Raw genomic sequence first — 24,377 nt, forward strand, 5'->3', positions numbered from 1 at the left:
CGGTATTTTCTTATAATACAGTCAGCGGTTATAACTGCAACGATTAGCATTACACTTGTGTCCATTTAAAATATAGGCCGCGTATGTAACGCGTCTGTTGTTATAATAATATGTGTCTATGTTCGACTGGACATATGGCATTTAGAAATAATTTGGCTCCATTCCAACAAGTCATAATGAGTCGTCTCGCGTTACGCGCTCAATAGTTCACTCACCTTTCCACCGATAATGTCGTGAGAAATTTAGAAAGTCCATCCGACAATGTAGGTGATACTGCAGTTTTACTCGAACAGGATACGTGAAAGAATAACACTGTAATTATTTTGACATACTTATACTAACTGTATCCTGTGGATATGCTCGTATAAATCAGTACAAAAAATATCCTGTGTGCTAAATAGAATTTCAAAATTTGAACAAGAGTCGTTTGCTTGATACCTTTGTCTCATTCGTGTTTCAACCGTGAAGCAGCTGTGTTTACATGGCTGTGTTTCAGTTTTAAGGGTGGGATATGGCAATGAATTTACCGGGTACAGAGGGATTAACACATTAGTCCTCAAGAATGACAACGCAAAGGGGGTATCATGGGGGAAACAATATACTCTGTTATGTCCATAATACTGCTCACGTCTATAGGCGACGGTTACCATTTTCCATTAAGTGGGCCGTCAGCTTGTTTACTATTCTAAGTTGTATAAAAAAATATAACCTATCCTTATACCAAATTTCTTTCAAATCCGTTCAATAGTTTTTGCGTGAAAGAGTAACAAACATCCATCTTCCCATCCATACAAACTTTTACATTTGTAATATTAATTGTACAAAACGATTACGTAATAAAGCCCGTTTTAATAGTTTTGTGTACAAATCTATACTTATAATAAATCTGTAGAGAGGTCAATTCTGTACATGAAATATATTTCCAAAATAACTATCAGCGGGTGATTAGTGATCGATACTGATGCCAAAAATGCAATCAGTAAAATTTTTGTCTGTCTGTATGTTTGTTATAGAAACAAAAACTACTCGACGGATTTTAACGAAACTTGGTACAATATTCTTCATACTCCTGGGCAGGTTATAGTATTATTTTATCAGTAGTGCTTTTCATCACGCTACGATCAATAGGAGCGAGCAGTCAAGGGAAATGTTAAAAATGTCCACCCGTGCGACGCCGGGACGGGTGGCTAGTATTTAAATAAAATGTGCAGCTCGAATCAATAGTTGTATTTATAGCAACACAAAAATCATGCAAAATGACGATCCCTTTTTGAAAGTAAAAAAAAAGTTGCTTTAAATATTTTTTTATTGGAATTCAAGTTTGGATGAGATAAATTGCATCACATTAATGTATGACGCATGTGATAACATTAGCCGTCATTGGATTATCGATAAGCGTGCGATCTGACATCGAAGTCATTACATATAACTCGTTATAGATATTGCTTCGGTACAAAGTGGATGGGAATTTGTTACTGTTACAATGCATAGGTAATTATGTAATTTTTTTATGGATGGAATTTTTTTTAAATATGATAATAGAATGATAACCCCGCCTGCACTATTGGTATACGCTGGCTGGGCACCAGTGAGTGATGAAAGCAGGTCAGTTGGTCCACCGTGATGGGAACCGCGTGGAGGTCGACCTGATAGGGTATATTCCTAATAATGGGACCGCTAGTTGTTATTACTAACAATCTCTTTTCCCCCCGAATGGAATGGTAGCCCTGTGTGCGATAGCCTACTGATAGATATACGCTGCAGTGGGGAATCAGTGAAAGATGGTAGATGAAGATGAAAGGAGGTGAATTGACCCATCGTGACGTATTTAAGAAACTACCATGACGGTTTCCAGGGGCAACTGGGTGCTTGATAACAATTGGGCTCCTAAACCCTATTACTTAATTATTAATCACGCTTAAACAGCTGAATGGATTTGAATGAAATTTAGTGCATGGATAGGTTATATCCTAACTTATTTATGATTTACATGACTGATTTGCGCGGGCAAAGCCACAGGATATAGATAGCACACGATGCACTTTGTACGATTGCAGAGTTGTCATATTTATACAAAATATTTGAGTAATATATGCTTTAAATGTAACGGTATTAACAACCGATACAGATATAGATCATTTATTCATAATTCACAAAATTACAAGATCAGTTTTTAGTTATGTCATTCCCATTACAAAATTGACATATTTTATATTAATTTTGAAAAAAAATATCGTTTTTAAATAATAATAATAATGTTAGAAGTAATATGAATGTAGAACAATAATATTCACGTCAATTTAATTTGTAATTACATTAATTATGTACAAAAAATACTACTAAAATCTTTAGCCTACTTACTAATGAAATCATAATATTTCACTTGCCAATAAGTCAAATTAGTATCAAATTACAAAAGGAAGACGACTTTAAAAGAAGTTTTGGAAGAAGGTGGTTTTTTAATTTGTTTTTTTTTTTGTGCTTATTTTAGACTGTTGCCTTGTTAAGTCTTATCTAATTTAAAGCACAGAAAATAAAAGCAAAATCGACAAGCAGATGTACAATTCTGCGTTCTAAATTTAACTCTTTATATGTGAGATAATATGTCTACGAAACGAGTATTATATTAAAATATTGATAGTTTCATGGTAGCTTTTGTTCACAGAATGGTATGCCGTCGGCTGAAGCAAAGTTTCATGATAAATCTCTTGAAGAGGTCAAGGTACGTATCAGTATTTTGTATATTATGAATAAATATAAATTAACATATCTTATTATCCCTAATCTATGGTAACATTACTATTGCTGAAAATAACGCTTTTTTCATTTAAATCCGTCAGTAGTGACATCTGTTATAGCGGAATAATAGTAAAAATATTACTAACCAATTTTGATATATGTCAAAAGATGTCGTGACCAGTCAAATTTTCCTGTATTTTAGTTCAATGAAGAATCGATAGATGGCGCTTTAATTGTTTATGACTTGTTTGATTTTAACAAATAATTATATATTATTTTATTATAGAATAACTATTTAATTGTATAGTTGAATCCGTCAGTTTAGCATTTAAATAATATGCTAAAATATTTTAATAGTATACAATCATTCATATTTTGAAATAAAAATGCATTGGAATAGATTAATTTACTTAGGAGATATAATTCTACAACTTGAGGTTTCCATTTACAATGAGCACCTATGAGTTAATCAATGATTGTATACTGTTAAAATTAAAATATTTATGATTGTATTATAATTACTTACATTTGTTCCTCTGTATACCTTCATTAGTATTAACATAACAATGTTTTTTTTTTTTTTGTAAATTAAAATGCATCTTATAGACTCGGCCATTATCAAAGCTTTACAGCTTTGTTAAATCACTGAGGTTGGACTCGTTCTAGGATTAAGATATTTTGTAGAAATATTAATTTTTTAGTCATAATTCCGAACTTTTTTTTTATCTAGGGACATTAAATCTGTTTTTAAATCTTTATTGTATATTCGAGTTAATTTCGTTTCAAGTCTAAAAAGAATTGTCGTAATTGGTTAAGAATTAACGAAGATATTGCATACCATTCATTCAGAAAATACATTAGCAATGAGAACCTGTAGTTGCTTAAGAAGACAAAATCATTTATTTAAATTGTCTTTTGGCGATCTGAAAATAAAAATGGCGTCCATTTCGTGTTTACATAATAGGCGTACCTACCTTTGTACTATGTCCTCTGTAATAGGTACATTCGTCCTTTACTTCTTAGTGTTTTTCATCCTCTTTAACATTCCAAGTTCAGCCCTAATGCCATTCAGAAATCACAATATTTTTCCTACGACCCGTTCGTCGCTTAGTCGTTTTTTCGCTTGTTTTTTGCGTTTCACCTCAATTCGGCGCTATTAAGGTATATTTGTCGACCTGGGTGGTCCACGTCCACGAGTGCACTTCACGCCTCCAACCTTATGTATAAGGGTTGTCTCTTTTAGTTTTATCTATTCGTGGTACAACTTTTAGGTTTTAGTAAAACCAATGTAAATACATTATGCTATCTGTCTTCGAGACAATAAAATAGACAGAAAGATCGAGTGCGAAAAACTTCTGACATGTCATATCTTATACATATGTATATTATTTCTTCATCAACGTTTATTTTGAACTAGTTTTTAAATGCATGAATTTCAAAAATAGAACAATCAATCAAGATAATACGTATAACAGATCTTAAGATAGGCCTTCAGGAGCACAATTGTAAAACTCGCCTCCAATTTGGTACAGTAGTTTTTAATGATACCAGAACAAACATACAGTCAGATATAAAATTTCTAAAAATATTTTTTTGTCATCTATTGGTCCTATTAAGACTCCTTATATTCTTTTTTTTTTTGTAAATATCTCTCATGTACATAGTAAAGTCGTCGTTTAGTTACCATTTTATTATATTAATAGGATTTTAAACTCGTGTCATACTGTACTTTAGTTTTATAGACTTCTTCAGTTAATACACGATCATTCTTGTGCTATTGTGTATTGTTATAATACCAAATGATGTAGTTAGAGGTATTACTCGTCTATCGATATTGTGGTAAACATAGCATCCTATTTGCATACATTTCACTAAACATGATTTTGTTATTATTCTCCAAAGCGACTTTTGACCTCGTCTCTTGGACTAGCTTTGTTAACTTTCATTGTAATCTTTTAGTCAAATTGCAGACTTAGAGGAACTATTTTGATGACTGTAATTAATTAACATAATAATACTAGCGTTTGTCCGCGACTTTGTCTGCGTGACCGGGATAAAAAGTGGCCTATATCCTTCTCCTTCACATATAGTACGTGTTTACCGAATTTCATAATAATATATTAAGCCTTTAAGTTGAAAGTAACAAACAAACTCACTTTCAGATTTTTAATATTAGCAAGGACGATAATTTTTAGAAATTTCCTATTAACAGTTTTCATTTTAGTTTTTTTTTCTATGTTCACCTTTTAATCGAGAATGAATGTACTGGCTTATGTCATCCATAAGGAACCCGTTGGAATAGTGGAAAAAAATTAAAGTAACAAAGACCAATTGCAAGTGACAACCCTACTTCACATACTTCTGTTGAATGGCGTGCGACGATGCAAAACGTCTATAAGTGCATGACATGGAATTGTGGATACTTCACAACTACACGTTACGATGAACTTCAGATTTCTGACATATCTGTCGAATATAGAATAATAAGTTATTGTTGTATATTTAGAAAGAGAAATGAATCCTTATCCCAATTATCCATAATACAAATCCATACATAATATTATCATCATATCCGTCCACTGCTGGACATAGGCTTCTCCCATAGACTGCCATAAGGAACGGTCCTGCGCCACCACCATCCATTGATTTCCTGCAATGCATTTGAGGTCGTCACTTCATCTAGTAGGAGGTTGTCCTACACTGCGTTTGCCCGTACGAGGTCGCCACTCAAGAACTTTTCCCCATCTGCCATTGCCACTTCAGCTTGCTTATACTGATACATACATACATAATATACAATCTAATAATTTATACAGAAATAAATTATAACTAGATTCAAGTGTAAGTATATCGGTGTTTTGTATGGAAATTTGAGTTTCCAAAACCATCCGCCAGGGTTGCAACTAAGTTCTCAATGCAATGTTTCGATATAAACGCTAACCTAGTATAACCTACCGTGCTGGGGAAAAGGGATTGTTAGTAATGGAGTTTCATAGCCCCATTGCTAGCAATATGCCTTATTAGGTCGACCTCCACGTGGTTCCTCTTGGAAACCATCATGAACAATTCTTGTTGAATTCGTCACGATGGGCTAACTGACCTACTTCATCTCCTCACCTATCATTCTTCACTGGTGCCCCGCCGGTGTATACAATTCCATTATCATCCATTAAAAAAAAACCTACCGTGCTGTAGCCGTGTGGTCCCGGCATAGAATGGGTCACCCCTTTCTTTTCCGTGGGTGTCGTAAGAGAAATGAGAGAGATGGGCAGTAGCGAGTAAAAAAAGAGTTTTGATTTGAATATAGAATTATTTTTATTTTGAGATAGATACTGCGTTTTTTTTTTTTGGGAAGGTTGTTTCCTTTATGATTACTATCACTGGATATTGACTTGATACCCATTATCACTAAGCAACAGCTGTTTCTTGCCCATTCTAAGCTGAAATGGCATTCCGAACTGGGCGGTGGTTTCGTAAACAAATTACTATTCAAAAATGCTATTATTATAAAAATTATTATTATTATTAAACCTCTATAACTTTTAGATACTTAGGTGCATATGTACATCGTATTCAATTACATAGATTACTGTATACATGAGGAAGGATATGTTTCTGTCTCCCCGCATACAAGTTTTCGTAGAGAGGGATTATAAAATCACGGAATAAAACGCAACGCATCGATTTAACTAAACGTGAGGGCATTCGCACATTCACTCGTTTGACGAGACCGCTACTTACACCGTGCTGTAACTTTAAACATCATTATCATCATATCATCCTTTAACTATCCACTGCTGAATATAAGTCTCAGGGGGTTTGCCAGTAGTTGCCATGCTTGGTAGGCGGATTGGGAGCCGCAGTTAAGCTTTGGAGATGTTTTAAGAGGGACGCTGCTGCCCATTCCTCGCCTTTTACTTCAAACAATAACTTTAAACATAATTTACTCAAAATTCAAACTTTTGCAGTTATATTGAGTTTTGATCTCAAGATCCTAATTGTGGAGTTTAATATAAAATATTTAATGATAATGTATTTATTTTGATAAATATCTATTCCAATTATTAAATTCTGTGATTGAAAAAAAATGTCGAACATAAATATTAAACAATTTTCTTTAAGTATACAGTAAGGTATTAATATTAATTAACAGGTTTTATTTCTATAAAAAAATTGAATAATTTTATACAAAATGGACTTTTTTCGAAAATATTAAAAAAAATCTCTATCGATTCGTGTGGCAAAAAATAGATAATGTATTTTCCAGCATCTCTTTAAAGCAAATCGAATATATGTCGTATTACAGAACGGTGTATTAGCGTTATAACCACGTAACTTTGTAGTCTTTAGTGTCTCCCCAGGTTTGAAATATGAACGGGTGCGTGCGGGGTGGGGTGCTGGGCAAATATTGGCAGATGTAAGTGGATGGAGCTGCAGCCGTGTGGCGCCACCCCAACCGTGACGTCACCCGCCTGGGGTTCGATTCCTGTCGCATTCTACCGTTATTGTTTCCGATCTGTTTAAACTTTTTGGCCCTATTTCAGTCTACAATCATTCACTTCAATTTTGTCACAATTGGATTGATATTTTGATTAATTATATTTCTAGACTAGTGAAATAACTACGGCGCTGAGCAAAAGGTTCTTTCTACATATCTTTTAAAAAGTCTTGGTTTTAGATATATAAATTAAGCAATGGAAAAACTATAGTTGGATAGATAGATAGATACTCTTTATACCATCATGCTTAATTCTTGTTAAATTCGTCATGATGTGCTATCTAACCGGGTTTAATCCTCATCTTTCATCTCTCACTGATGCCTCTTCAGCGTATACAGATATCGCAAGCGGGTTTAACGTTTTATTTCCATCCATTAAAAAAAATTGCTGATGATTTCATTCTCACCCTGTATATCTGTGATATAACCGTTTCAGCTTCAGTCAAAAGGCATTATGTTATTATACTAATGTTGTTAAGACTTAAGTTGGCAACGCATTAGAGGTGTTAAGCGCGGCACAGTATATCATTGTTTACGTCAATAGGCGACGGTTACCACCTCCCATCAAGTGGGCAGCTTGTTTGCGGTTTGCAATAGGTATAGTATAAAAAAGGATACCACTGTTTACAAAGTCATTACCTGTATCTTTCTATGGTTTCTATGTTTAGGTTTATGTCGCAGATAATTTGTAGAATTCGCGCGTATAACATAACGGCTAACCGCCTGTTAATTTTTTTTTTATTTTTAGAAATTGACACAACAACTTTTACAATTTTTACAGGCTTAGGCTGTGGAAGAAGCTCTCAGCCCAAGTTTTCCTTAAAATTCCGTAGAGACAGTATGGGATCCTTCAAAAATGGTGTTTTAGATTTCTTAAGAATCTACAACGCGCACGTGACACCGTCTAGTGTTGTCAGCGTCCAAAGGTTAAAGTGACCGTTTATCATCAGAAAAGCCGTATGCCTGTATGGCACATTTGTGGTATATGAAATAAATCGATAAAGTCTACTCCCATTCCATTGTTGGTTCTGTACTCTGTCATGCTTGAAGTAGCATTTTTTTCTTTGCTGGAAGTCGTTCTTTTTTTGCTTAACAAAATGTTACTAGTATATATATTATACAACATTTCTGGCTTTTTTTTTATACAACTTAGAATGGTAAACAAGCTGACGGCCCACCTGATGGAAAGTGGTAACCGTCGCCCATGGACATAACAAAGCATACTGTTTTGCTCATTCGGTTATATACTAAGCAGCGTTCTAAATTCAAACATTTTAAATATGATCTTACTAATATTATAAAATTGTAGTTAGATGATGTTAGTACTATATACATGGGAGATATTTAAGAAAAATTAATATAAGAGGTATTAATACGAATAATAGAGGCCTAGATAATATTTTTTAGGAATATTGTTCATCTGTTTGTCTGTATGTTTGTTCCGGCATCATGCAAAAACTACTGCACCAAATTAGATGCAGTTTTGACAGTTAAATCCTGAAGGTTTATTTTAAAATCTAGAAGTGGTTTACTTCATTGATAGAAGAAGGACATACTTTTAAAACCACGCGTACGAAGTAGCAGGCAAAAACGTAGTATGTTTAACCGGTGGAGCGATCGGCTTGAGGCTAGCTCGCTACACCCACTGCGTCACCGATTTTTGAAATTACCAAATTTCGATTAACAGTTTATTACCTACATAAATTTAATGAAAACGACGCTGCAAATTCGAATTATGCAACAGACGCTGTTGCATTAGCGCGTGGTACCACATTTTTGTTAGGTACAGCGTATGATGCATAAACGCTCGAGGGGTTAATTAAATCTATAGATTTTATTCGTTTTAAAATAATAATAGTGGGATTACCAGTCAATATTATTTATTTTCATCGTAGCGTTAATTATTGTCGAATACAAGGATAAACAAGCTGAAATGGCATTGAGCTGGTCATATAGCTCGAAGAACCGACGACCGATAGGGAAGAAAGGTTCTTAACTGTCGACCTCGTACGGGTAAACGCAGTGTAGGACGATCCCCCCACTAGATGGCATGACGACCTCCAATGCATTGCAGGGAGTTAGTGGATGCAGGCTGCTCAGGACTGTTATTTGTGGCGGTCTATTTAGGAGACTTGTGTCCAGCAGTGGACAGATAATACCTAAAATGAAGATTATTTATTTTGTCAAAATTGAAGTTGTCGTTGTTTTTTTTTTAAATTCGCGTTTTTTTTTTTTAATTTGCCGTTATGTATTCCAGCGAAATCTACAATCTGGCTCCCACATATACATAAAGCTACAACTTAGAAGCATTTAAGTGTGTAGGCTGGCGATATTGTCCATCGGTTTGCGTATCTAATTAGCATCACTGCTCCTCACTCGGCCCGTAATAAGTTAATTGAGGTGCAAAAACATGGTAACTCGGTTAATGCCCCTTAATGCGTTGCTGCAAGTGTTAAACGGATTATAGTTAACTGCGATAACTTTACATTCTAGATGTACGATTCTAATTGATGGAAACCGCAGTTAGTGCTTCGCGAATCGGGTAATTTATGTAGAACCCACTTACAAAAAAGCAAATAAATTATTTACATTTTATTTCGTTTTAGAGTAGACTGCATTGATTAAATGTTAGTAATTAAAAAAAAATAGCTTTTTAATAATAATGCTCATCATCATATCGGGCGTTATTTTTTTTTTAATGTGTGAAAATGGTATGGTAACCCCGCCTGCGCTAGCGGGATACGCTGGCAATCGGCCGTTATTTGTCCACTGTTGAGCATAGACCTCCTCCATAGACTGTCATAAGGGATGGGGTCGTTCCTTATGACAATTTACAATTGGGGGATTAGCTAGTAGTTACCGTGCTTGTCAGGGGTTTTTTTTTGATGCGTGAAAATGGTATGGTAACACCGCCTGCGCTAACGGGATACGCTGGCGGAGCACCAGTGAAGGGTGATAGATGAGAATGAAAACAGGCCAGTTAGCCCATCATGATGAATTTATCAGGAATTAACCATGATAGTTTCCAGGGGAACTGCGAGGAGGTCGACCTGGTTGGGTATATTGTTAGCAATGGGATTCTCAGTCTCCATTATTAACAATCCCTTTCCCCCGCTTGTCGGGGGGTTGACAACTGCAGTTTGGCTTTTGATAATTTGTTAAGAAAGACGCTGCTGCCCATTCCTCGACCATTAAGTTCCCTTAGACGCTTCTTAGGACACCCACGAGATCATACGATTTTTAATAGTAGTGTCTAATATGCTGTAATAGCCGTATCGGTTTAGCTGTAGGAAGCAAAATAAAGCCCTTTACATACCATGACATAAAGAGTCATCATAGACTAAACTTTTAGTATGTAGTTACTCTTATTTTAATTAATAGACAATTTACGTCTAGTTTGTCTAAGTTGCATAAAAAAAAACTCAACGGGCGAGCGCGTACGAATACAACTAAAATAAAACTTGACTGTGTTTCTGTTTGAAGGAATATGTATGCAAACACAACTGCTTTACGGTTGAAACACGAATGGGACAGAGGTACCCAAGCAAACGTCTTTTATACTAAGTCTCTGTCTGGTCTGATAAGGTGCGGTAATGTCTATAGGTGACAGTTATTATTTACTATCAGATAGATCATTAGCTTGTTTGCCATTTCATTTGTTAGTTTGATTTCCAACAAAATACTTTTGGAAAGGTTGTACTTTTAAAGGTTATACCTGTATACCTTAATTTACTCTATGCCCAATGTAGCTATGATGACAGCTAATATATCAACACAGTAACAACACAAAACGAGCGGAACAAACAAAATTAGCCGGTCCGCCCGGCTGTCTGTCTGTTTGTCCGCGCATATAGACTTAGCCGTGTAATCTTACTTAACGTGATCCCAACCGTGTGGACCAATTTGTTAGCGGAGGCGAGAGCGGTGGCGGGCTTGCTTATTCTTTCGCTGTTGACCTTTACAAATTTATTATCCTTTTTAATTTGTTTGTTGCCTATAGCGCCTTAACGGTTAAAACAATCACTATGAATTTTGTTATACATATACTATATGGAGTGGAAATATAGGTTATTTTTTTATCCCTGTCAAGCGAACGAAGTAGCGGATCAAAGGTAGTTCACATATAATTATAAATTTTATTATGTCATCAAATCTGCTTCCATAGTTTTTGTCTGTTTTGACGATAGAACCAAATTTACTTTTAAAATTTTTCCTATTTATTTTTTAAACTTTTTTAAATTTTGTAAATAATATTTGAGAAAGCAAACATTGTTGTCATATACAATATAAAAAATGTAGACTGTTATTTTTACAAATAATAGCATAAATCGCATAAAAGATTCTGTTGATTCGCAAAAGGATTCACAGACGAAGATTGAGAGTTGACTCATTATTATATAAAAAATCATATAGATTATTGTAAAAAGATTGGGAACTAAGCAGATTTGAAAAAGAAAAAAAAAACATACATAATTCAAATAACCAAAATAATTGAAAAAGGAAAACAAGTAATCGCTTGTCCCATGCACCAGTAGTAAATAGCTTCATCGTCGATTCTAGAGTTCCATCATAAGATAGTCTTCCGCACCCCCTGGATTTCCTACAAACTGTGGTTTAAAGCGGAAAGTTTAAAACTGGCCGAGAGTTCTAGATCGACTGGTCGTAAACTAATCGACGCTCTCCCGTGATGAATTTGCCAAGTAAATGTTGCCAATGGTGTTTTATAAAGTTGACAAAACACTGCGTGTGTTGATAGCGGATTGTTTGTTGCTACGCTGAAGATTACATAGTTTAAAATTGACAAACTTTATTTACAAATAAGATTTAAAATAGTAGTCGTTGACCTGTTATCTGCCACTCTTATGGGAATTTTGTAAAATCCATTCTTAAGGCTGAATAAGACATTTTTTATGATCTTAATACAGTTTATATCTTTAATAATTTTGTAATAATGCAATTAAATACTGAATCTTATTAATACGATAAATACGAAAATTTGGAACGATCGATGGGTGGATGGATGGATGTGTGTTACTCTTTCACGCAAAAACTACTGAACAGATTTGAATGAAATTTGGTAAACGATTAGGTTATATCCTAACTTAGCACATAGGATACGTTATGATCTAATGCAAGCGAAAAAAGCCATAGGATACAATTAATATAAATAAAGACCAGACAAAGAGATTTAGCACATAAAGTTGACTATATCTCTGTCCTACTAAATTATTCTAACTTAGCACATAGGAAATTTTATATACTGATTCACGCAGGTAAAGTCACCTAGGATACGGCTAGTACTTAGAGGGAGACTGTACGAAAGTCGATTGCGTGGGTACCTCTGTCCCATTCGTGTTTCAACCGTGAAGCAGTTGTGTTTGCATGGCTGTGTTTCGGTTTGAAGGGTGGGATATGGCGTGAATTTACTGGGTACAGAGGAATAACACCTGAGTCCTCAGGAATGGCAACGCATGGGGGGTATCATGGGCGAAACAGTATACTCTGTTATGTCCATGGTACTGCTCATGTCTATAGGCGACGGTTACCACTTTCCATCAGGTGGGCCGTCAGCTTGTTTGCCATTCTAAGTTGTATAAAAAAAAAAAAAATAGTACGTTATAAATGTAACTAAAAAAACTTGTACAAAATTGTATGCTTCGTCGTCAGGCAGCACGTCGTTCATTACAGACTTTTCCTTGTCAAGGATATGTTTTTTAATCTATCTACTCATATGAGAGTGTTGCCCTCTGGTGTCAAAATTCTCTATATATTCTGAATGAGCGGCGGTCTTCTACTGTGCGTTTTACAAGGCACTTTCTTCCATGCACAACCACGCTTTGGAATCAACTTCCAGCAGATGTATTTTCGTGATTATACAAAACATCATAACCTTCAAGAAATGAGCATATTCCTAAAAGGACGGTAGCACACCTGCAATGCTTCTGGTGTTGCGGGTGATCATGGGATCATGGGTGGCGGTAGTCATTTACCATCAAATGAACCGCATGCTCGTTTCCCTTTGTGTATAAAAAAATATAACACTATATATCTAATCTGTTATTATTATGGTGCTGTTAATGTTTATAAGCGGCGGTTACTACTTTCCATCTCGTGGGCCGTCAGCTTGTTTACCGCACAGTAGTATAAAAAGTGCAGCGGTTACCGCTTTCCATCAGGTGGGCCGCCAGTTTGTTTGTCATTCCCAGTAGTTTTTAAAAGAGATATTAAATACACTTAGATATTTATTTTGTCTTTTAAACGTATATAGTTTTTTTTTTTTATGAAAATGTAATAGTAAACGTATCTACGGTATTAGTTTACACTTCTAAGGTACCAGTGATACGCGAGGATGAATTGAGGTCAGTTGGGCTATTGGGTTTTTTTTTATAATTAAATATACATAGAGGTAAACGAGCATGTGACTTAGTTGATGGTAAATGAAACAAACAAACAAACTTATTTTCACATGTGTAATATTAGTAAGAATTTTGTTATGATTGCAGTCATTTGTAAAGCAAAATACTCGTATATTAAAGCAAGGTACTCGTGATGATCTATCAGATCTACAAATTTTTTTGTAAAGGAAGATAATGGGATAGTTATCCCGCCTGGTGCTATCTATATACACTGGCGGGGCAATAGTAAGGGATGATAGGTTCTTCTATATGTTCTCCTTTAACCAAAGGTTGTCTGTAAGAGATTTCCCTAACGATAAGACCGCCTTTTACACCTTTATATGTATAGTTTAATTTGTACTTCATGCTACTGTATTTCAATTGAATTGTTTATATATCATTGTTTATTTTTATGTTTTTGGTGCAATAAAGAGTTAAATAATTAAATAAATAAGTGAGGATGAAAGCAGGTCAGTTGGCCCATAGTGAAAAATTCAACAATATAACTCAACAAAATACAATCAAACAAGAAATTCAATAACATACAATCAATCACGATAGTTTATTTATTTATTTATTTACATTTGACCATTTATAAAATAGGTAAATACATTTAACTGTAATGAGAAATGGTACAAAAGGTGGACTTATCGCTAAGCAATCTCTTCCAGACAACCTTTGAGTAGAGGACATTGAGAAAAGAAAGAAAAACAAAGTTATAGTTAGATAGTATCCAGGGAGAACCGCGTGGTAGTCGACCTAATAAGGTATATTGTAATAGGGTAGTATATGCTATTACTAACAATCGCTTCTCACCTCGATCTTCAAATTTGAAGACAAGGATAAGCACGTCATGTTACGTCTAGCACGATGATGGCAGAAGACGAGTAATGTTTTTCAGATGTTTTATTTAATTTGAGCTATCACGCGTAGTTTAGTATTATAAATTTAAACGGCTAATAATTCTTGGGCGCTGCCAAGCATAGGATTTTAGTGGCGAATAGCGACATCAGCTCGGCGCGGTCAGCGAGTCGTGCCCACGAATATATTAGCTATTAATGGCGGGACTGCACTCGTGCCCCTCGTAAATACGTGCCCACAGGAACATATCTTTATAATTATATGTTATCTGTATATATCCCTGTTATATATTCCCTTCAGCTCTTCTGTGTCATGAAGTTAGGTTTTTTAAGTGACTACAAAAAGAAGGTTCTCGATTCGTTTGTATTTTTTTATGTTTGTTACCTTATAACTCCGTCAGTTGTGAACCGATTTGAAAAGTTCTTTTTTTTATCTGACTTTTATTTGACCAAAAAGGTTCAGTTTAGGTTTTTAAATCAAAATAACTGGTTTTGCCACAATAGTTAACAAATTAATAAAAAATGTCTGTTTGAAGGGATATAGAAAGAAATATTCACAAGGCGCCTTATTGGAGACTCTGGTGTATATTGGAATAAATCTGTTGTTCATTTATAATCGCCTCACATTATCCCATTAGAGATAACAGTCGTGAGAATATTTATTTATTTTTAAATCCACTGTTCAAAAGTTCAAGTTGTATCAATTATTTATTTTTCATACTTTTTGTGTATATGTATGTCACACGAAGTCTTGTAATACTAATTTGTATATTGTTCCAGAATTCTCTGCGTACTTCCGAAGCTGACAAGCGTCATATGATGGAGCGTATCGTTAAGTTGGAAGAGGAACTGCGTGCTCTGAGGGTGACCAATGGGTAAGGATGGTTTTACAATATTTATAGACTTTATCCTAAAAAGTCGGGTTGGCACATGTATGTACCAATATCTGCAGAATATACAGTTTTTGCGACAAAGGAAACCAAGAATGGAAATTGGAAGTATATGTACATTGGCGAAAGAAACTTATACTAGAGCCGTGAAAGGAAGCCAAAAGGAAACAATAGAGATGTATGTCAATTTCGAATTTAGTAAATAATAATATGAAAACTATAAATAATATATGTGGCCTGTACTCCACAACAAAAAATGTAATGTCTATGTTAAAGGATCTGAAGACTTAACGTTTTTATTCTCAAGTAAAGCCTATATGTAAAAGATGCCGTAGTCATTACAACGTATAATCAGATACAGATGGTACTGCTTATGTCTATTGATGACGGTTATATATATTGGTTACGGTGACAGTTCTGTATATTTTTATAATACAGGTTGGAATCGAACGAAACAAAATTGACAAACGGCAATGTTGAAGATGCGGAAGCTGAACGATTGCGTCTGCGCAAAGAAGTCGCAGATATGCGAAAGGCCAAGCAGAACGCCGAGGAACACGCGCTCAAGTAAGTTGTAGGTACACATCCCCTTAATTTATCCGGTGCGAAGGATTAGCTTGTCTGTTTATGTTGTTTGTTGTATTTCTTACTTCACGCTTTTAGTAAATAACTGTCCAGTCTCATCTGTGTTATTTAAATAATGTTATTTTAAACTTAAAAAATAATAAACTAAATATTCGCGAATGAGATGTAAATTATAAATAATTTTGAAGATATTTCCTTTTGAGATATTTAATTCAAATAAAGAAAAATTTGAAACACTTACTCGTATAACATTACTGATTATAAATTGATCATATATTACCTCTCCAAGAAAAAAAAAAAATAAAAAAATCTATTGACACCGCATAAATAAAAAAAAGAAATATTTGCATTATTTGTAGATTTGATCAAATAACGTGATTTGTCCTGTCTCAATGATCAATCCAAAATAGTCCCTAAGATTTCTAATTAAAAATCCAATAATTAAATCCAAAATTTTATAAAATAGAAAAAAAATATTTGTGTAAAAATGTTTGTAGCAGAATTAAAATTAGTCAATTGAGTAAACTAGTTAAATAAAAAGAAAAAAATATTAGATAGCGAAGTTGGTAAGGTTTCCCACTAATTTCTAAAATTTATAGTTACATTTCATAATACATTCTGAGCTCGAAGAAAAACACGATTATATATTATTGTTCAGTTAATATTTCCTAAATATAATAAAAAAATCCTTACAGACTGGAGCGCCTAGTAACCCAACTCCGTTCAAAGTTCAACGGAGTCCAAATAACCGCGAACGGTCCCGATTCGTTGCCGAGCGATCCCGAACACGAACAGAACGCTCGCGCGCGTCGAACCAGCATCAACTCGTCCAGCAACTCGACTGTTGTGTTCGGACCTGTGACAGATTTGTAGCGAACATTCGGCATTGCAGTCTGTACGCTAGTAACAGACTTATTCTGGTCCGCTTTGTATAAAGCTAGTTGAGATCGGTGATATCGCATCGCAACTTGATGTAACGGAATGTTCGCTAAAGCTAAATTGGGACTATACTTGCTAATAAAAAATTAAAAGTTTTGAATTTCAGTATAAATTATTTCTTATTGATATACTTCATTGAATCTCAATAGGTCTGAATGAACATGATTTTGAATTTGTTTATAATGTAAATCAACGAGTATTCATGTTATAAGATACATGGTGTTTACAAATATATAGTGAATTTTCTCCATTAAATCTATTAAAACAAACATCAATGTCGATTACTTAATTTCAATTGTAATTAACAATCCGAACATAGAAGTCAGTTTATAGAATTTCTACAAAATTTATAATTTTGATTAAAAAAATTTTATTAAATATAAAAAATAGCTTGGTGAATTTATTTATTTATTCGCTACGACTATATATTTTATTGACTCGACAAGAAAACTAAAATTAACGAATTATTTCTTGCTCATAAACGATCAGGTATAATGCTACAATATTATGTAAAATTGTAATTAATTGTAATATTAATTTTTACATCCAGTAACGATCTCGATATTATTACTATTACGAATCGATAATAATTATTTGTAGTTTCATTAAAATATGTCACGTATTGTTTAATTATATATGGTGTTTATAAATTGACTTAGGTTTTCTCCATCAGCAAATAAACACATTTCTACAAATAATAAGGAAAAAAAGTATTAATTTTGTTCGTGTACATACTATCAATCTTTTTTATAATCTGTATCATTCTTTGAAGGGAACAATAAAGTGTTTTCATCCATTCGTTCATTCAAAAGAAATTGTTTAATAAATAAAGATACAATTATGAAGCAATATTCGTTAAACCAACAGGTTGAGTGGTAACGAGGGTCAAAAACCAGCACGGTGCTTTTCATAATGTGTGATGATTTTCAACCACAAATTGATATAATTATGCATTACCTATTACGGGCAAATATTGCGTAATATAAATATTTTATTTCTAAATGGTGCTTGTTGAATCTTACTAAATAATGTTGTAACCGTTAAATTATAAGTCAGTTAATTTTACTGCATTACAATTTTACACACCATGTATAATTTAACAAGTGTATATTTTATTAAATATAAATCACAATTATTAATAATTATTTTAAATACACTATCAGGACTTAACAATAAAAAAGTTGCAGGTAAATAGTACCTACATAGCTAATTTTTACTTATTTTTTTTTTTTATTTTTGTAGTGTATTTAAAATATGTGTCAACAATGCGAAAGTTTAAAACTAACTATTATTGGTTATTATTAAGCCTTAACAACTATGATTGCTCATTATTGTAACGGTATGTGATTTTTTTTTAAAGTTATAAGTATATTATTTAACTCAGGTGCTATTTCATGTTATTTTTTTTGTCAATATATACCTATATATTGTCTTTATTATTTTATATACATAACAGATATTGAACAATGATTTAATTATTTCATGTAATAACTTTTATTTTTCAAACTTATGACATTCTGATTAGAAAATATTCAACAAATAGCGCCTCCTGAAAACATACAATGTATCGTATTTATACATAGATTCTTTATTGACTTAATACTTTTTGTCAGGTACAAAATATATTAAAATTCCAATAAGGCGTCTAATATCGTCAAATTTAACTGAAAAAATTCATGTATAAAAAAAATTGTTCAGTTTTTCACTAAAGCATTAATTATATAACAATAACATAAATTATTTTGATAGATACCGATAGTAGACAGACAGAAAAATATTAAGAATCGATTATTAATTTTAATTAAATTTTAATTAAATGATAATTAATTATAATTAATTAATTTTAATATATATTATAATATAGTACCACTTTGTATGAAAACTGTATGTAATCAGTTGAATTTAATTTATCTGTTATGATAAAACATGGGGTTTTACTGTTATCCTGATATTTTAATAAGAAATACACAGTAACAAAATGTTTAAATTCCCTAATGCAAGATATGGTCTTTACTTTATTATTGTTGTCTTTATATTTACCAAAACATATCAATATAAGACAACAATATTTATTTTAGTTTGTCATAACAGATAAATTAAATTCAAATGATTACATACAGTTTACATACAAAGTAGTACTATTTACCAAGTCATTTGGTGCCACTGCCTGCCGGAGTGGTGTTGGCATTTGCAATTTTCGACCAATTCGCTTTTCACACCTCTCTATTAAAGCGCTTTTAATAAACATTCGTCCCACTTATGTGTAGCAGTTAATGTTTTCTATCAAACTTCTGAGTACGGTTTTAACTTCAGCTTTTTTACGTTTCCTATGCCGGAATTAGAAATTCTGTTTATAAGGTACAAATATAGAATGACGACTATAAGAAACAAGAATAAAAGAAACATAATTGTGAGAAAAATATAAAAAAAGTCTTTAAAGTAGAATTCACCAACGTTAATGGTTTTAAAAAAAAACGTATATTAACTTATAGAAATCCGGTTTTTTGGACCCACAGTTTAACGTATCTACGTAGGTAAAAAAAGATAAAAAACAGTGTTTGTTTTATGAATGAATGATACAATCTTTCATTCATTCGTTTTATACTTCCTTGTCCGTATTTTTATGTTATCTATCCATGTCTTCTGATATGCAATCTTTCGCCTCTTGTGTGAATTCTGTAGTTTATGTTAAATTTTAAATATGTATTTTTTGTGTTCCAATTTTTTAAGAACTACTTATTTAATTTATATTTTGTTTACAGTGAAAAATTGAACAAATTTGATTTATTTCACATGTCACAAAAATAAATTAAATTTCACTAATTTGTATTATTATTTTCTTTTCAGGTAAGAATTTTAATAAAATGAATTAGTGAAATAAAGAGATGTCATTTAATTTTATAAGTTAGAATTTATTAATTTAAACAAGTCACAATGAGTCCATTCATAATTTAGTTTAGTATAAACAAATTTTGGTACTCGGATGATATGTCGCTTTGTGAAATGTACCTCAATTTAACTAAAATTTTTTGTGTATTTTTTCTTTTCGTTTGGAAAAAATATCCGTCTACATTTGTTGTATTATATTAGTACGCTTAAGAATAATTTAAAATGTCTGTAATCACATAAACTTGTTTTAAATTGTTTAGCTCATACTTTTGTGATGTGATTTTTCTTTTTTGTTTTATTAATATAATAATATCGAATTTATAATAAATAGTAAGAATTGATTAATCATAATTTAAACGTGTGTGTGTGTTCTAAAAAACGTATATATTTGTGTTGTTTTGTGTTTTTATGAACAAAAAGTGAAATCGATTGTATTTATATAATTTAAAAAGTGTTGATTTAAAACAATAATAAAAAAAAATAGAATTAAATATTTCAGGTTTCATATTGGTCTGCAGAGTAAAATTTATTGTAATTTTTTTTTATATGAGTGATATAAAAAATAAAAGTGTTGTACAACCGCAACAAAATTGACATAAAAATTTAGTTTATTATAACTTAGTTATTTGTGTTCATATACTTTTATAACTAACTATACAATTTCGAATTAATATCAGAAATAGATTTCATAAATACTGGTCACTCTATACTAACCACCGATCACACTTAGAATAGACTGATTTTTACTAATTTATTGACTTATAATTAAGTAACATACCAAATTAGAGATTATAGATATATAAATAATGTTTCATAGGGACATATAGATTGTTTGTTAATTACGCTGATTTATTTTCGACATATTACTCATTGTACATCTTCGACCCACTACCACCTATTTTTACTACAATAATATGTATATAAGAACTTGAATTTTTAAGATTTATGGTTGTTTGGTAAAATGCGATTCTAGCCATAGCACAATGAGTAATATGTCCCAGCTACTCAGAATAAACAAAAATGTTAATTACAATATGGCTCCAATTTTAAAAACATAAATAATATTTAGATTTATGGAATATAACATTAAAATCTTAGCGTGCTTCTAATGTATAAAACACACTTTAGTAGCATTTTCGAGAATTGATTATAATAATTAACAATTGAGTAATTATATATTAATCAATAAATAATTAATTGCACTGACAATATTATTGGACTATAGTAATAATTATGTCAGGGTTTTTGTGAAAGGAAATACGATTTTTTTTATTTAATAATAGAATTTATATTAAAGATTACGCATGCTGAAATCTCGTATAATAATGTAATTGCACGACAATGTTAGTGTCATTTTTATTAGGAGCTTAAGAGTTGTCTCTCATTAAACAAAATTGCCAGAGAGCCATTAGAAAACATACAGGGACAGTTTCAAATACAAATTACTATGGAAAATAGTTACTTGAAAAATAGTGCTAGTTTTATGTCTTTAAATACATATCGGTTTCAGACAATATTATTCCCGCCAGCGATCAGCTTGTGAAATTAATTTCCCGTCTAATTCTCTCAAAAATTATAAAATACGGTTCTTAATGAAAAATAATATTAAAAATTTTTTCAAGATCCATAAGACACTTAAAATGCCCTACCTATGATACCTATTACAAGCGCATATACGCAAGTCTCGCTAGCTATCAAGTAAGTCGAATGTTAGCTTTCCTTCTCAGTAATATAAACAAATATTTTTAACATTGTTTTGTTTTGATTATCTGTCTACCTAGGCGAAAATATTTCCACGGCCTAGCACGGTAGAGCGGTTCACAAGTATGTATGTGTGAATCGCCTAGTCTGCACAGCGCGACATACGCGCGTTGTTTCGCGCCTCACCACCTTTGTGCGTTAGGGGCCTAATGAAAATATCTCGGCATGCGTGGTCCTAAGTATCAAGTAAGTCTATGACGAAAAAACCAAATAGTATCGTTAACAGCTAGTACTTACATGGAAATGTTGTATAAATACTTTATAAAAATCTGTCTTTAACTTATTGCATTTGTATAACTACTCGTATAATTTATAAACGATTATGACGTATAAATATAAGTATATATACACATATGACACAATTATATTACAAGTATATAATGTATTACAACACAATTATAATGTTATCAGTTCAATACTTCTGTGCAAAGTTGACACAACTGAAACGTTACACGAAACGTAAACACAGACTTGCAATCTATCATTCGTATCTTTAACACTATTTTATTCTCAAAAAGTTTAAAACTGGAATGTTCCAGAGAGTTCTTTATTGTTTCAACTTAAGAATGACCTCGGCGCATTTCGGTTGCCTATATACCTATGACATATGTTCTTAATCTCATTTTTCTTATTTGGCATACTATATTAAATGATCTTGAAATTTGAATAGAATCTATAAGTCATTTAAAAATAGAAGACATAAATGTTTTTTAATATTATAACCAAAATTGTTTATTTAAGATGCCAAGTAAAAAAAATAATACTATTGGTGCCTTAAAAGTAACATGTCCGCCCAAAAATAACGTTATAAACGATTTGTAATCTATAACAAAGTGTCAAAACTAGATAATATATAATCAATAGCATTAGTTTGTAAAGTGTTTGTTAATTAAAAATGTACATGTTTAACCAAAGTGCTAGAGTTCTTGTATACATAAAACTTAGAGTATTTATCATTAGAAACGATATAGCACGTAATTATTACTTGTATAAAACTGCAATTTTAACCAACTGGATTAGCATAGCTTATATATGTATAGATTATATTTATATCAAGATAACATTCATATAATATAATACAAGCCATTTTATGCTACATGTCAATATTTACGTTTAACGTTTATCTGTTTTTTTTTTCTTACTTGGCATATTCAGTAAATAAACTTGGCTTCTTTTTTAATCAAATATTTAAAAAGAAAATAGATAGATATTAATGTTAGACAATAACTATAATGAAAAAACAAATCTATTTGTTTATTTTATGAACTATTATCTCAATAAAAAGATACACCAATATTGTTGTTAAGCTGAGTATAAAAATTTATAACATATAATTAATACGCGAAATAGTAATGTAGTAATGAAAATTGAATTACATGAATTGATTCTGCGATTTTATAAGGAATTAAAAACGTATATCTCATTTAATCATATTCTTTAAAATTTAAATAAAAACGTGTACATTTATTCAAATTTTCTGAATATACATGGCATAATTAATAAACAATTTTGGTGTTGTTTTTTTTGTGCATAAAATAAATAAGTTATTAATATAAAAATGTATATTATTACTTTCTTCTTTACTGTATGACAAGATTGATGAATGTGGAAGAAGCGAAACAGGTTTGTTTGAATCGAAGCATTTGGCGTTCCATTGTTTCTGCCTACCCTAATGGGAGACAGGCGTGACAGATATGTATGTATGTATGTATTACTTTCTTTTATATGTTTACTATTGTGCCAAGTATAAAAAATAAACAGTTTTTAGCTACTACTTGTTAAAATAATATAAAAAATATATAATAATTTAGGTATTACACAGTACATGAAAATAAAAAGTAATATTCAATTAATCATTAGTTCGAGCTGTTTGTAGGCTTTATTTATGTTCCGTGTTTTCTGAACCCGGATATTATCGAAGAAATATCCGGCACTGAATATTATTCAACAAAAGCACATTATTTTGCACGGAAGTGGATGCCGGATCTTACTGCCTATCTGTTTGTTTCGAATACTCAATTAAGTACACTGTGTTGCAAATATTTACACTCACAAAATCGATTGTTAATTAATTACTACTGGTGAAATAAGGGTTTTTAATAAATTATTGCGAACAATGCTTTAACTGTGTTTATTTTCTACCAAATGTTTTTCGGTAGTTTACCAAAAATACTTAGGTATTTGTATTTTTAATCTTTATTTTCTTACAAAATAGTATACTGTGAATGTAAATGAATATGTTTGATTCTTTGTAGGCATTTTAACGATTCAGTCCATCGTTATAAAAATTTATATGCACTTACTTTGTTTTTCAGATGTAGGAGGACGACGTTATTCTAATGTAATAATAAATTTTCACAAAAAAAAAAAAAAAACAAATATAAATCTTACTAAAAAGAAAACATTATTTAATAGGTTAGCACGTAGAAACAGACTTACTATCCTTAGTCTATGGGTAGGTACTTCGAATCAAAGAGCATAAACATTTTTTACCGTTCATTTTATTTGTCCTTTGGGCTATCACCAAAGATATTGAACTTGGTTATATTTATTAGAATCATTATACTATAGTGCAATTAGAAACCACGGGCATAATTACAATGTAAAACTGTCACAAAGGACGCCTTTATGCGTTAATAATGAACAGTTCAATTGCTTTTAACCCTACGGAACTAATTTATGTTGTATGCAATGTTGTATCTCGAGATACAACATTGCATTGTTTCTATTATTTTGGAGCATTTCCAATAAAAACAGTAAAAGGGCAAAGGGCGCGCCGAGCACGCGCGGTCACGTGTCCGCCGCGTGTCGGCGCCATCTT

General features: G+C 32.1%; 1 protein-coding gene across 5 annotated transcripts in view; it reads left to right on the top strand.

Moving 5' to 3' along the window:
* LOC113519673 (uncharacterized) overlaps positions 1-23,676 on the top strand; it is a 37,616-nt gene extending 13,940 nt beyond the window's left edge. The window contains exons 4-7 of one of the 5 annotated variants that reach the window (XM_052900458.1): positions 2,666-2,722; positions 15,273-15,367; positions 15,821-15,956; positions 19,754-23,676. In XM_052900458.1, coding sequence (XP_052756418.1) covers positions 2,666-2,722; positions 15,273-15,367; positions 15,821-15,953 — 285 coding nt within the window. In that variant the 3' untranslated portion in view covers positions 15,954-15,956; positions 19,754-23,676. The other 4 variants (XM_052900457.1, XM_026904834.3, XM_026904835.3 and 1 more) reach the window with 4 other exon arrangements.
* Positions 23,677-24,377: the final 701 nt, after the last annotated feature.

The sequence above is a fragment of the Galleria mellonella genome, unplaced genomic scaffold, assembly GCF_026898425.1.
Source record: "Galleria mellonella isolate WM207_F2 unplaced genomic scaffold, CSIRO_AGI_GalMel_v1 utg65, whole genome shotgun sequence".
Taxonomy (NCBI): domain Eukaryota; kingdom Metazoa; phylum Arthropoda; class Insecta; order Lepidoptera; family Pyralidae; genus Galleria; species Galleria mellonella.